General features: G+C 40.3%; 1 protein-coding gene across 1 annotated transcript in view; it reads right to left on the bottom strand.

Annotated features, from left to right (window-relative positions):
- Window positions 1-1098: 1098 nt before the first annotated feature.
- LOC145435467 (NACHT, LRR and PYD domains-containing protein 14-like) overlaps window positions 1099-16073 on the bottom strand; it is a 105325-nt gene continuing 90350 nt past the window's right edge. The window contains exons 17-18 of the mRNA XM_080312745.1: window positions 6754-6921; window positions 1099-1188 (exon numbers count right to left, since the gene is read on the bottom strand). Coding sequence (XP_080168871.1) covers window positions 1099-1188; window positions 6754-6921 — 258 coding nt within the window. The remainder of the gene's footprint in view (window positions 1189-6753; window positions 6922-16073) is intronic.

The following is a 16073-nucleotide window of genomic DNA, read 5'->3' as shown; positions in this document are numbered from 1 at the left end:
ATGATGAATAATATTACGAGTCTATGAAATCATTGACTACCGATTTTCTCGCACACATTACAAATTCACTTCTTTTTGCAGGACATCCAGTAACATGGATCCGATGATCACGGTCTTACTTCAGGAGGAATCCGTTTCTGCAGATTTAGATCCTGAAGCTGAAGCTGAAGCTATCGAGGCTCAATCAAATTCTATGGATCTGGAATCTATCGGGGACGTGTTGTCATCTCCTACACATGAAAACTCTAGCTCTCCCTTGCCATCAGTCTCTTCAAAAAACTCAAGCTTATCCCTATCAGTCTCTTCAAAAAAATCAAGCCTATCTTCAAAACAGAACACAAGCATGACTCCCTCGAGAAAGCGTACCGAGGTGCTAGACGACTTTGATTCGCTTGTTATCAAACACTTGAAAAAAGATGATGATGAACTCGACTACTTTGCCAGATTTATCACAGGATCACTGAAGACCATCGAAGAACCTAAGAGATCTGAAGTGATAGAAAAAATTACGCTGTGTATTACGAATGCGAAACGTAATGTTCTCACTGAACAACAAATCAATACATGTACTCAGTGAATTCAGCTGTAATGTTTTCATTGAACAACAAACCAATACATGTACTCCGTGAATTAAGTTTCAGCGAATGATTGGATGACTATTGAAATAGTCGGTGTAGGCATTTCGAACGTTTTTTGCAATAGTAGTGGAATTTCCAGTATAATGATCCAACGAACGATCCTCAGGAATGACATCATCCGTAGAACATTCGGTATAGTTGGGCGAATGTTTGAGCAGAAAATTGTGGAGACAACAAATTGCCTTGACCATGTTATCCACATTTTCGACCTTTAGGGGGACAGGCTTTAGTAGAATCCGGAAACGTTGGACGAGGATGCCAAACGCATTCTCCACGACACGCCGTGCCCGAGATAGTCGTTTATTATAAACGTATCTCGGTTGGGCTAGGTATTTTCCAGGATATGGTCTCATCAGGTGATATGATAGGGGGAAGGCTTCATCGCCAACAAATACATATGGTAACGGAGGCTTTCCTGGCTCAACTTCCCGATCTGCAGGTAGCTGCAGTTCATTTGCAGCTAGTGCACGGCCAAATGGTGAATCGCGGAAAATTCCTCCATCCGATTCGCGTCCATAGCTTCCAACTTGAGCGAAACGAATCCTGTACTCTGCGTCAACAACCGCCATCAAAACCACACTGTAAGTTCCTTTGTAGTTGTAAAACAATGAACCACTATTTGCGGGACATTTCATCTGAACATGTTTCCCATCGATTGCTCCGACACAATTTGGGAACTGCCACAGTTCTTCAAACTTTTCTGCTATTTCAACCCACTCAGAAGCAGAGGATGGAGTTTTCATATATGTCCATCGCATGTTATTCCATAACGCCGTACAAGTCTCATGAACAATGTTACATACAGTTGAGCGGCCGAGTCGATAGGATCCAGCGATTGTTCTGAATGAGTCCCCATGCGCGAGAAATCTCAAAGTGACAGCCAATCTTTCCTCTACAGAAACAGCTTTCCTCCAGTTGGTATCGAGTTTGGCGATATCTTCTCCAATCAGTTGGATTAGATAATGAAACTGCTGCGGTTTCATCCGAAAGTAGTCGAAATAATGCGCTTCTCTTTCTAATTCATATTCCTTGACCAACCTATGATATTCTCCTAGCTGTTCCCGCCGTTGTAAAATAGGATGCACCCAGATCGATCTGGCCTGCATCTTTTTTTTCATTCTTCTTCGAATGCACAAAATTGCCAAGGCTTGCTTCTGATCAGGAGTTAATATCATACTGCAAGGTATAAATACACTGCAAGGTATAAATACAGAGTCATTGATGTGATATGAAGATACAGAGGTACCCGCAACTCTGCCCAAAGCACACAGATCTGTACTAACTACTGGATTTGAAAAATGCGCAACTATAGAACTAGGCTACTTAATTTTCAAAATGGGTAGTTTGTGCAAATCAAGACTAGTTATATTACACCAACTATATTACACCAACTATACACCAACTATATTACACCAACTATGCAACATCACCAAAAGCCTTCTGTCTTTCTCGTCTAGTACCACAATCGCCATATGCATCGCTCACTGCCCTCGCACGATATGTCAGCACGACAACCACAGCAACAAAATAGGTACCATCGCCTTCTCGTCGCATCGTCATTCGGACGGAATGGCGCTCGCGATCATTAAGATAAAGATACAAAGAAATGCTCCGTCGCATCGATCGCTGTTGTTCTGGTCGCATTGTGTGTGATCGACGCTTTACGCGTATGAGATGGCGAGGAGGAGCCTAGCTAAACCTCCAACACTTAATTAGGAATTCTAGAGTCGAAATTGGTCGCACTCGCACCAGTAACCCATAGGTGTTGCAGCAGTGGATTACACCACTACGCTATCCCACCACTCTTTTTAGTCGTAACTGGATGTTGACCCCGAGTGTGCGTTGGTAAGAATACAAGAGATTAAACCGTAAACGTGGACGTTGGAATTGGGTTAAGTACACACACTTCGGCGCATTTGGTGGCTTTTGCAATTTCCGCCACGTCATAATAAGAACCCGGGAGTAGTGTACTGTCGAAGATGGGCAGTTTCTGAAGCTGGTGGAGACGAAATTTTACCAATATTATTCTTAGTGGTTTCGATTTTCATTATATTAGACATTAAGATATCAGTGCCGGTCGACACGGTGTATTATTGTTTCGACATAAAAAATGAATTGTATAATTGCCACATCAATCTTTTTATATAGGGTACCGCTATGGTAAGACTGCAATAAAGAATACGTTATGGTTTGTGATATTTTTTGAAGAATTGCACTCCCATCAGAAGACACTGAAAAGTCACAGATGTTGATTCTCGATATTACGATTGTGAATTCGCACATACCGTTTGTTTGATGAACCGATTTCAGATATCAATCTTGCAGGGTTCATTCGATCAATATCGGATTTAGAATTTCATAGCTACTAGATTCAGGTTCGCACATCCATATTTTTGACTTGAAGTTTGGATAAATATCAATTTAAGACATGCAATTGTGGAAGCGACGGGTTAGCTATACTGCTCGAGCATACACTTCATACCGTTGTATTATTAACGATGGAATTATGTGGAACAATATAGTATACAATTCCGATGTGTAAGCATTCAATACTGTCCCACTGCTTATTTATATTTGGATCCCCTGTAAACGTTTGTCTGCCTTTGTGTGCCATTGGCCTGTATTTACATTGATTTTGTGACTTCGTCGAGATTCATGGAAACGTTTTGTTGCCAATTCATTTTGACTCGAGTCAAGTCAAGTCACTTGATTTTCAAAGGTGACTCGGGTCAAGTCAAGTCAAGTCAAGTCAAGTCAAGTCAAGTCAAGTCAGGTCAGGTCAGGTCAGGTCAGGTCAGGTCAGGTCAGGTCAGGTCAAGTCAAGTCAAGTCAAGTCAAGTCAAGTCAAGTCAAGTCAAGTCAAGTCAAGTCAAGTCAAGTCAAGTCAAGTCAAGTCAAGTCAAGTCAAGTCAAGTCAAGTCAAGTCAAGTCAAGTCAAGTCACGACTCAAGTCACGAGTCAAGTCACTAGTCAAGTCAAGTTGAAATTTCAACGTACTGGACATGATTCAAAGTCATTACATTTTGGTAACTGTTTTAAATACAGACGAAGTACCCATTTATTCGGAATCGACGAACGAATAAATAGTTTGTTTGTTTGTTTTGAGATATTCATGGTGTTTGTCAACTACTACGGCCATTCACACCAGGCCAATATTATTCATATTTATTCGTCAACTGCCGACTTATAGCACGGCCCACTTCTAGACTTTGCGCAAGTCACGGCTTACGCGGATTAAGTGGCGAGGAGTAATGGAATGAAGAGGCGCTGTATCGCTCACGCATACGCAGAACTGCTCAACTACGCAAGTATGGCGATGTAGCCAGTCTTTAAATATCAGCCAAAATAGAGGACAACATACGAAACCTCAGAATGTTTAAAATTGATATAGTTCAATACCCTACCCACCTACTTATCAACGATATACAATTATAAACGTATGAACGATATTCGTTTGATTTAAATTATATACAAGAGGGCTGGTTGAGGTAAGCAAGTTTACGACAATGTAAGCTGTTGTATAAGCTCCGATCACTGCGTTTGCAATCAATATATTTGTGATATAACAATGATGGTTTGGCGAACTTGTACAAGTTACAGAGACTTAGTCAACATAAAATTACTTGATGACTCTAACTTGACTCGTAAATTTTGCTTCGAGTCATGAATCAATCTACATTTCTGAAGCGTCAAGTCAAGTCAAGTCATTTTCCAAGGTGACTCGAGTCAAGTCAAGTCATACGAAAAAGGTGACTCGAGTCATCCCAACACTGGTTCGATGGTAGAAGATGTAAGTAGACCCGAACCGAGCAAGTATAGTTTAATGTCCATCTTTTTCAGGATCGCAAACTCCGATTCATTCTGTGACGCAGAAAAGTTGTCAATACATTCACAATAAAATTTCACTTTCAGAATAAAAACTCTCGGCGGGCCGGACAAAATCCCTTCGCGGGCCGTATGTTGCCCGCCCCTGAAATAAGGTGTAGGCCTAAATGATAGTTAAAGTTTGATTGCGTGTATTATGGAATATGAATTGGAAGGATACATCCAAAACTTTACGCACACATATATATAAACATATATATAACATAGGTATAACGATATAGCCCCGCTAAAGGCTATATTTGTTTTGAAACTTGACCATGACTTCTGTACCATGTTCTATTATCGCGATGGACGTAGGTGTACCCATATCAATTGTCAAAACAATAAAGGAAATTTTATATATTTGATTTACCTGTTTTAATAAATCGTAGCCGCGGCATAAAATTTTAGAAACTAGTCAAGATTTACCCCAGCGCTTCGGTCCTAAAATGACGATGTAGCATATATATCTTAAAATGTACAATCTGCATAATTTTTTGACGAGATTTATGATATTTTCTGAATACCATCAATTCATAGGAGAAGTCAAGATGAAAATTTTCATTTTCATTCTGAAAGAAACTAAATAGCGATGTGACCTTACGAATATATATTATGACAGTGTGAACAAATGGCGTCACCGGAAACAAGTAAACAATCTGAAGGAGACGCGAGTTCTTTTGCCCTTGGCTGGGCCACTGCATACAGGTGAATATTATAATCCTATTTCGATATCTTGGTGGTGTTATTGCAAAAAAAAATGGTACAAGGGATCAAAAATATTCATTCGTAGTTTGATCCCATCAGCGGAAAGCTGACTTACGATAATTTACTTGTGCGGTGGGATGTGTTGTAATTCCATACTACTGCAGTTCGAATTACGAATAATTTTATCGTATCACACCATATCAATACTTCAGTGCTGGGCAAATTTGTTCACGACATGTTTCATTGGTTTAACTGTACGCTCTTATGAGATATCAATTCAACCAGCTGAATCATGAGGATTGAGGTTTTAAAATCAATAAGTATTGGGCAGAAAAATAATTCTGATCGTGGGTCGCAGATAATACAATATGCATGGTTATACATTAAATGAATGCAATATGACACATCGCTTGGAAAACAAACCTACCAATGACAGGTTGAATTTATAAATCTAGTAGCTGCTACACAGAACAAAATTGAAACAAATGCTTTAGGCAATAGTAAAGGACTTGTACCAAAAAGTCAATTCCCCTTTACAGAAGAAGGTAATGGAGGCAAATTATTTCTCAGAATCCCACAATAAAATTACCGAATATAGCAAGTCTTTCCTGAATGCGGAATCTATTCTTGATGCTGTTGTAAACGGTCTGAGTCCTGAAGTTTAATTTAAGCGGCTTCATAAATCTTGCAAGAGGTAGTTTTTCACCGACTCAAATGTGCATTGTCTTTTAAGTGTCGGAAGAAACAAAAACAAATTTTATCCACGACTTTGACAATTAGGAGGAAAACAAATAATAATTGATAACTTATCCTTATTGTATGTGATCCGTGAGGAATACAAACAACATCATGGCTGAGATATTAATTGCATATCATTTTATGGTAGTTTTTATATAATCTGCATTCGTTTGACTAATTGGATGAAGTGAAAGCTCTGTTGGACTGTTTTATATTCTATCTTTCTGTTTGTATTTCGAATTGCACCATCTTGCGCCCGCTTCCCTCCAGATTCAGATTCTGCAACCGTCATTTGCGAAATACTGTTTTATTATCCCATCGCACCGAAATTTCCTTTTTCTGGCTATGACATTTTTACTTCTTGCTGAAATGCTATTTTCAATATTATGTCTCCTATCCATTACGTAGGCCATCATTGACTGCTTTTCATTTCTTGCGTCATTATTGATCGTGGTGCAAAAGACCAAGTGATAAGCGCCAAATTCCTCTTTCAATAAACAAAAATATCAACAAACACCATGTATTTACGAAATTGCAGTCATATGTTTGATAGCGTAAATAGGAGTCTGATATTTGCCGTGACGTCAATACCATTCCACCCAATGTTGAACAGAACACACTATTCCGTGGCTTTAAACACATATCGATCAAATCAAAATGCCAGCCAAACATATGCATTCATATTGATGGGATTTATCTCTCGTTGTGTGAATCGTTTTTTGTTTTCGATTTCGAAAGATGTTCGTTTTCGAATTAGATTTCCCCTCATTGAAGTATAGATGACGTAAAAATCGTACGAACTTACCAAGACCTGGCTTTCTTTGCAGCCCATCCCCAAGCATTCCAATTTCTCCTTTGACAGATCGCATCGTTCGAAATGCACCCATGTACATTTGGTGGCTTTGACAACGGCTGCCACGTCATGATAAGCGTCCGCAGGCATCGTACTATCAAGGATGGCCAGTTTCTGAAGCTGGAAGAGATACAATTTCTACAATAATATTTCACAGTGATTTACATTTTCATTATATTAGATATCAGTATCGCACGACACGGTGTATTACTGTTTTGACGTTTTGCTATCCTTTCAGGAGGCACTGACGAGTCGCATATGTTGATTATCGTCATATGAATGTGAATTCGTACAGAGCGTTTGTTTAATGAGCCAATTTAAGATATCAGATACGAAAGTTGCGAGAGTTCATCCGAATATAGCTGGGAACATGATAAATATCGTTCCTTTTTATATATTTTCGGTTACAGAATTTTCATAGCTAATAAATTCAGATTTGCACATCTAAACACTTGACTTGATGTTTGTATTATTATCAATTTAAAATATTTTATTGTGAAAACGATCGCATAATTATACTTCAGACGGATGGACTTCTTACAGTTGTGTTGCCTATTCAAGAATAAGGGCGATGAAACTTCCGACCATATTTTGCAATTCACCTTTGCATAATGATCACTAACTCTAGATTCTCATTCGCATAAATGAATATTTTAGCGAATTTCATATTAATATGCAATTAGTGGATATCGGCGATGAAATGAAAAATGCCGCGTGTAATAGTGCTAAAATGCTTTTACGGTCGTTACGATTTGGAAAAACACTGATTATATCGTCAAAGAAAGAATGTTTCATTGAAAATAAGGAATGTTTCGCAATGAAGCGACAATCGACCAATTTGCAGTGACCTCGTATTTTAGTCAGGTTTGTTGACTCACAATGGAATTTTAGAGATATCGAATCGATGAATGCACTGACCGTTCGTACATTTGGGTTTACAACTGGTAGAGTAGACACCGATTTCTAATGGGCATAATATACTACGCGTTTTATGCGTAACATGCATATTTTATTCGAGTGCACTTTTAGCGAAAATAGTGTGTATTTGCACCTAAGGGGCCGAAAAGAGTGGTACATGAAAACAAAACCTGAGTCATAATGAGATCGAGGTCATATATCCTACGTGCATGCAAAATTTGGATTAAAATATTGCACTCAATTTATACCGCGGTATAAGTATGAGGTACGTTCAGGTCTCTTGTGCCATGGTGTATACTCACCGTTATATCAAATCATAGTTCATCTTATGCGCATGGGAATAGCAAATGTCTGTACACTGTACAGTAGGGGTGTTCAAAAATGACTTTTTCTTTCAAATTCTACTGGCTACTTGATAAAATTGTTAGATTACCGAATTGAAGCCTACACACCAAATTTGGTTCAATTCCAACCAGTAGCCGCATTGCTGCAGGAGAAGAAAGTTTTTTTATTTATTATATAAGAATTAATAAAAAAAAATTCAAAATTTTCTGTTCACCCATGAAATTGTAAGGTTGTCGATAGAAACGATGTCCACCAAATTTGGCTCCATTCAAACCAGCCGTAGCGTAGTGATTGATGTCGACAAATTTGGATTTGCATAAAATAGTATTTACGGTGGGCACAATTGTAATAAATGATTAAAGAATCGGTCACCGTAAATACGGTTGCCGGAGAACCCGTCCCTTGGAGAACCCGTCCCTACCAACTCGGCCCTCGGAGAACCCGGCCCTTGGAGAACCCGGCCCTCGGTGAAGTCAGTCAGTCAGGTTTATTAATATTTTCATCGTTTCAAAACATCACGAGACTGCGATACAATGAAAAGATAGGAGGGTGTCGAAACAACTTGGAGTAGCCATTAAGATCAGACACCCACCTTAGCCTAGGCGAAGTAAATAAGAGGCATGCACACTGAATGAAAAGTAATATTCCTCGGGAAATTTAGAAATTAAGTGTATTCACAAGTATTAATATGAATTAATAAAGTAATAATGTTATTATCAACTGATTTGTCGGTCTTGTAAGGAGGTCAGGGCATGCGTGGGATATTAGGGTTGCCGGGGGTGGGATATTAGGGTTGCCGGGGATGGGATATTAGGGTTGCCGGGGTGGGATATTAGGGTTGCCGGGGGTGGGATATTAGGGTTGCCGGGGGTGGGATATTAGGGTTGGTGGAGGTGGGATATTAGGGTTGCCGGAGGTGGGATATTAGGGTTGGGGGAGGGGGATATTAGGGTTGGGGGAGGATATTGGGGTTAGGGTTAGGATATTAGGGTTGCCGGGGGTGGGATATTAGGGTTGCCGGGGGTGGGATATTAGGGTTGCCGGGGGTGGGATATTAGGGTTGCCGGGGGTGGGATATTAGGGTTGGTGGAGGTGGGATATTAGGGTTGCCGGAGGTGGGATATTAGGGTTGGGGGAGGGGGATATTAGGGTTGGGGGAGGGGGATATTAGGGTTGGGGGAGGATATTAGGGTTAGGGTTAGGATATTAGGGTTGCCGGGGGTGGGATATTAGGGTTGCCGGAGGTGGGATATTAAGGTTGGGGGAGGGGGATATTAGGGTTGCCGGGGGTGGGATATTAGGGTTGCCGGGGGTGGGATATTAGGGTTGCCGGAGGTGGGATATTAGGGTTGGGGGAGGGGGATATTAGGGTAGGCGGAGGATATTAGGGTTAGGGTTAGGATATTAGGGTTGCCGGGGGTGGGATATTAGGGTTGGTGGAGGTGGGATATTAGGGTTGCCGGAGGTGGGATATTAGGGTTGCCGGTGAATACAATATTTCCCGAGGGCCGGCTTCACATTTAATGCATTTTTAATACAAAATTATTCGCGGGCCGCATTCTCCGAGGTCCAGAGTAGTCGAAAAACACCGTAAATACGACAACAAGTAGACCACGCGTGCTTGATATGCAAAATTTCCCGAGGGCCGGGTTCTCCAAGGGCCGGGTTCTCCGAGGGCCGAGTTGGTAGGGACGGGTTCCCCAAGGGACGGGTTCTCTGGTAATCGTAAATACTATTTTATTCAAATCCAAAATTTTGCGACGGCAATAACTCCGCTTCGACTGATTGGAATTGAGCTCGTGACACGGTATTTCGCTATCGACGCAAGTTGTTATAACAACAGTGAGCATTCTATTGCACCCTGAATGTGTAGTCAGTTTCATCTTTGACCCCTTTATCCATATCTTTATCGCCGATTTAAGAGGGTGAATACCGTAGTGCTACGCTCCACCGCTGTAACACCAGTGAAGTTAAATCCAACGCTGTTTTATTTTGACTTGGGCAATGACATAATCAATAGCCTATACTTATCAATATGATATCTTAAAACTAGATTCGGCTATGTTGCCTATTTCTCATAATTTTGACAAATGATGCGTACTCCCTGTCAAGTACAATGACAGTTCTAGTCAAATATTTATGAATGTGGTTTTTATTCGTGCAACGCATAAATTGCTAAAAAATAGTAAATCACAATGTCACGATATTTGTGGAATCTCAGTCTGCTATTTCGGTTAACCTTCAATCGAACAATTTCACCTCGTCAAATACGACATACTTAAAAATACATTGCATACCCATATTGACGCTGTGGCCAGCGGGGTGATCAAAAACTAGGAAATTGGATCCCGAGTACATATGAGTCAAGCATCAAACACTAAATCGATTTTCTTCACTCAGTCGGCTAGATTTATACCATGAGTTATTATCCTATAATAGATATTGATAATATGACCGTTCGCCGGTCGTTTCGTTACCAGCGATAACAAAAACCTTGTTACATGTTGGCATTTTACAATGGGCGCCTTGGAATACATGGTTTTGCGATTAGAGATGTAGCGACATGTAACGAAAAATACCGATCGCGAAATATTCCGGATGCAGCACAATACATATTACAGATTATTAAAATACTGGTATATATTGTCAATTGGTATTGAAATCGCTGGAAGATTGTATAAGTGTATATGCTTCGACACCATTATAAAAAAAAGTTTGAATGATGTTAATTTCAAGTGCATGAGAAACGAGCTCTCTTAAATGAAAAGCTTAGCTGGAATTCATTTCCAAGGGGTCGCCAACCTTTTTACTATTCACGGCTGCATATCGATTAATCATGTAGCCTACGGCAGCATTCCAGAGCTTAGTCGCGATGAACTAGCTGGACGCCAACTACCAATATTGAGAGATCCATGTCCATTTCCGATGAGCTCCGGACTTATCTATATTATTTCATATCCGCTTACTACACGCACCCAAATTGCGAGTGGTCGTACATCCTACATACCTACTATCACAGTGGTACTTGTATTGGTAAACAACATTACTTGCATCAAAGGCAGGAAGTACATCTTTTCGAGAGTTGGGTAACAAGGGTTTCGTCGTGTACACTACATGCGTGTTAACGCTGTAATAGCAACGGTGAACAGCCGATTTAATAAGCTTTTCAAAACGGCTAGACACGTTACCTAGCCAAGGTAGGGGCAAAAATGGCGGGCATTTTTCTGGGCCATATTTTGGACCTGTATCCGATTTTTTCAATACCCTAGAGATGGAGCTTTTTAATATGTGGTCCAGATAGCCATTTTAATATGTGATCACTCGATAACGACAATATTAGGGTTTAAACGGTGCCCAGCCCGTATTCATAAACACTTCTGGGAAATCGAAATGAGACACTCGGTCTCGGTCGATCTCAAATGTTATAATAGACGAAATCGCCAGCTTTTAATGTCGTGCGATATATACTCCGTTTTACCAATGATTTGAATTTAGATTGCATGTAAAACGACTTGTTCTGAATGCAGAGCCAAGAGGCATCTAACTTTAAAAATATACATTGATCGCTGTGCAGAAAAATACTCAGGGCCTGCAATATTGAGAGCACTCATAGCAAAATCCACTTCTAGCCTTTTTTAAGAAATCGCTAGCGCCGATCTGGTGAATGAAGAGGAGCCTAGCCCTATATAAACCTCTAACACTTGGCTGGGAATTCTGGAGGCGACCTCGGTCAGACTCGAACCCGCAACCAATTGGTGTTGCAGCCGTGGATCATACCATTATGCTATCTCGTCATCGCAATTAAGCTTAGAGAACGGTTGTCAAACTCAAATGGCTACTCGGGTAGGATTAACATCTTCAAATTTCTCACGGGCCCGACCATCTGTCAACTCGTTTCAAAGTTTTGCCACATGTCCGTATTTTCACTTGAATACTTTATTATCAATCATATATACATAATAGTACATTAAATCATATCACGGATCATAGGGTTTATATTCTAGCAACGAATTTATTCGCGAACAATGAAATTGGCAAAATTGTGATGATTTGCCTGTTGAGTACAGTTATGGAGCGCTAAATCAGTGGCACTAACGACGATATCAGTTGACGTATTTCTATGCTCCCTTTCTAGTCGCCTGTTTGTTTGATTTGAGGTATTCATGGGGTTTGTCGACTACTATGGTCATTTACACCAGGCCAATGTGCTTCATTTAAATTTCGTAGCTGCTGACCTGCAGCACGGAAATCTCGATACCCAAGTGTTGGAGGTTTACCTAGGCTCCTCCTCGCCACCTCATCCGCGTCAGCGGTGTCTTACAAAAGCCTAGAGGTGAGCCGTGCTATAAGTCGGCAGTTACGGAAAATAAAAAGAATGTCGGCCTGGTGTAAATGACCATCGTAGTCGACAAACACCATGAATACCCCAAAACAAACAAACAATACCTGCAGCACGGCCCACTCATAAGCTTTTATAAGACGCCACTTACGCGGCAGACTAGGACAACTAGAAAATTTTTAGCATTTCCGAATTAGATTAAAATTATAATTAGAGCTATACAATTTTTTTCAAATTAGATCACAATTAGAATTAGATTAACACAGTTATTTTCAAATTAGATTATACTTACAATTAGAATTTGGCTACTGAATTCGGAAAAACTACTTGGAAATCGAATGAAATTCTGAATGAGAAATAAATACAGCAAAAAGTTCAGTTCATATCAAACCACAGTGGAGTCTCATAACAAAGAGATTGGTTAACGTCTGTATATCAAGCTTCGCTCGTTTTGCACTATACCCGGGTCATCAATAGGCGGCCCGCGAAGTCGTATTTTGCGGCTGGCGATCTGATCTATGAATTTGGAAGAACGCGAATAAAGCATTTTGAAATGCGAAAATTGATTTCAGTTTCAAATAATTATTGTTGTTGTATTAAATAAACCTATTCGTCTGTCCTCAACAACACTATTCCTCGCTATAGCGGAAATAGCTTCAACGAAGGCAACAGCATTCCATCGATGATGAGTCAGCTGGCATGAATAGGGATATTGCCATGACGTACAGTGCACTCGACACCGAGGCGCTTGGAAAACTAGGGCTATAGGGCGTCCCCAAAGCCAATCTTTAGGATGAGATAGTCTTTCACCTAGCAACATGTCTGGATAGCCCTAATATCGAATCGTTAGTAGCTGAACTCACTGCGTATGCAGTGCCGTACGAAAAGCCCAGTTTAAATAATTGAACTCGAGCTTCGAAAATCGTCAGCAAAAGACACTGAAGAGGTCGTATGCAAACGAGATAGATATATGATGAATATATACGTGACTGGAAGTAGTCCAAAAAGAGTTCCAAAGGCAAAGATCAATGAACATTGCAACATTCATTTTCATGGCACAAATAACATGATTCGGCGATAAGCGTCACAATTGTTCCAGTATGGCTATTATTCGTCGCACAACAACTACTATTTCTGTACGGTGTAAGTAATGCAATTGCGGCTTGGCTCAGGATATCCCTTTGCGAGATGGACTCGCTTCAACATGCCGCGGTCAAATAGGCATTTTCAGGAAAACAATAAATTAGATTAGAATTAGAGCATAAGAACAATTCATGAATTAGATTGGAATTAAAATTAGAGCATAAGAACAATTCAAAAATTCGATTATTGTTAAAGCAGATGCAAACATGGTGATGACACTTTATATGTTCAGATCAGAGATGGGTGTGATGATTGAAACAATTTCCGAAGAAGCGCTGGGTACAAAAGTATCTATCATTCTAGAAGATTGAGCATGATACCATGATATAGACTTGGAAAAGATTAGAATTTAAACGTTTAATCTGGATCGTTAGTTGCTTCGTGATAGCGCAAAAACCACACGAACACGACCACGCGCATTTGTATATGTTGTTTCTGACGACTTCTTACGACAGCTCAGAGCCCAATTCCGTCTACAGAATTTATAATCAGCAACACTGGTCGTACGCTACTCTTCTATGCGTCCGGGAGCATTGTACTGTCGAAGATGAGCAGTTTATGAAGCTGGAGGAGACGTAATTTTACCAATATAGTTCGTGATGATTTAGATCAGTGGTTCTTAACCTTGTCTCCAGCGCCTCCCAGGGAGCTACTTGGATTTTGAAGGGGCGGAAACGCTCAGGGGGCGAAATAGAGGGCACTTGGCTCTGGACGCGGTTGAGGCGCTGAAGAAAATGGTCTCGCAGCAGATGGTGTAGTAAGGACATATGATTATTCCTGGTTTCTCATTGCAAACTAACATTCGACAAAATCTGTTAAATCACAACGTTTTTAGTCGCGCTCATCGCGAAATATCCACCGACTCATGATTCCATGAATGCAGTGGTTTATTTTAAATCATGTAAAATGAATTTGGGGTACTTTTGGATTGCTTATTCCCCTTCATAACAACCCCGTCACGCTAGCTATACTCCAAGTAGTTTTGACATCTTCCTATCCTTTCATGGTATCGAAGTTTTGTGGTGTTTTGAAATGATGAAAATATTAATAAATTGATACTTATACTGATAGCTCGGGTTGTTTTACATAAAATATTTTTGACTAGGTATTTTATCCTGATGCGCACTGCGTGCCTAAATCGCAAAGGCGCTAAAGGCTACTGATCAACTTTCGAGAGTGATGTCATTTGTACATTAAAGGTGTTTTGCAGCTTTCTGGCAAAAACGAGTAACTAAATATACTTGTATTTGAGAGCTACAAAATTATGTCGTCAGAATATTTCGTAATCGTATCATAAAGGATGATACTGCTGAGTGTTGTTACCCGCATTCATGTTGAATTTAATAGCAGCGCTAAATGTAACGTGAGCCAGTCTCTACAACATTCTCAGTTGATTAAGTGGTCACACAAAGCAATAAAACGAAACGAATACAACTTTATTCACCGTATTGGCAATCGTAGAGGAGAATTCGAGATGTGTCCATCGATCTCGAACCAAATGCTATGAGCCCGTAGTTTTTACCCGATGGTTGTTATAACAACCTGGATTTGATCCCGAAAACAGCATAAATAATTATACCCTTGATCAGTCGAGTGGTCTAATAGTGAATTCCTAACCGGAAGGCGGACTTCGACCACTTACACATTGGTTTTTTACTACACCCTTAAAATAGGGGGGCACCAGACTTATTTTCATGATTCACTAGGTTTCGGACCACTAAAACCTTAGATCAGAGGTTCTCAACCTGGGGGGGCGCGAGAAATTGACGAAGTCAGTATAGGGGGGGGGGCGCGAGAAATTGACAAGGTCAGTATAAATTGTACATGTCTGAACATGTGTTTCACATCCATTATGAGAAGACGATTGATGGAGATGAAAATTATTCCATATTCAGGAAAGCTTGCAAAATACAAACTCTAGCAACCGCGCTCAACGGAGTATAGTCTGATTTCAACTTCATTTGAGCAAATTTTTGATATTCTTTGGAGATATAGAGAGCAATTCCCACGTGTAAGTCATTCATTGATTCATAGCTTTGACAGTAGCCTAAAGCTTGTCGCGCTGGGCAGCTGTTGTTAGTAGCTTGTGAACTGCACTGCCTAAGGCAGACTTAGATGCAACATAGGTTGCACGGTTTCGCCCTCGATTAGGCTATAAATCAACACAATTTTATTAATTTCCAAAACTGATCAAATTTAGCCTGGCAGGACAGAACGATGCCTTGCTCTCTGTACTCACTACCAGCATCAGGATTAGTCTCAGGGTGACCTACCTTGAAATTAATTAATGGATGTCTTGTTCAACGTTTTATTGTTATTTTCAAACAAGTTTGGAGAAATTTGTCAGCAATGTAAAAGACTCAACAACTGGAATGCAGATTCAAAATTGACGTAAAATATACCTTATGTATACTATTAGATCAGGGGTGGGCAGCCTGCGGTCCTAGAAGGGAATTCGAGCGGCCGTCGACGCCTCATTTGATCAATTAGGATGTGTTGGCGGCCGTAGACATGAAAATTGCAATTA

Source organism: Botryllus schlosseri, chromosome 3 (genome assembly GCF_051294905.1).
Source record: "Botryllus schlosseri isolate E-star chromosome 3, Bs_hap1, whole genome shotgun sequence".
In the NCBI taxonomy this organism is placed as follows: domain Eukaryota; kingdom Metazoa; phylum Chordata; class Ascidiacea; order Stolidobranchia; family Styelidae; genus Botryllus; species Botryllus schlosseri.
Note: the sequence above shows the minus strand (reverse complement) of the source record. Positions and strands in the feature narration are given on the sequence as shown.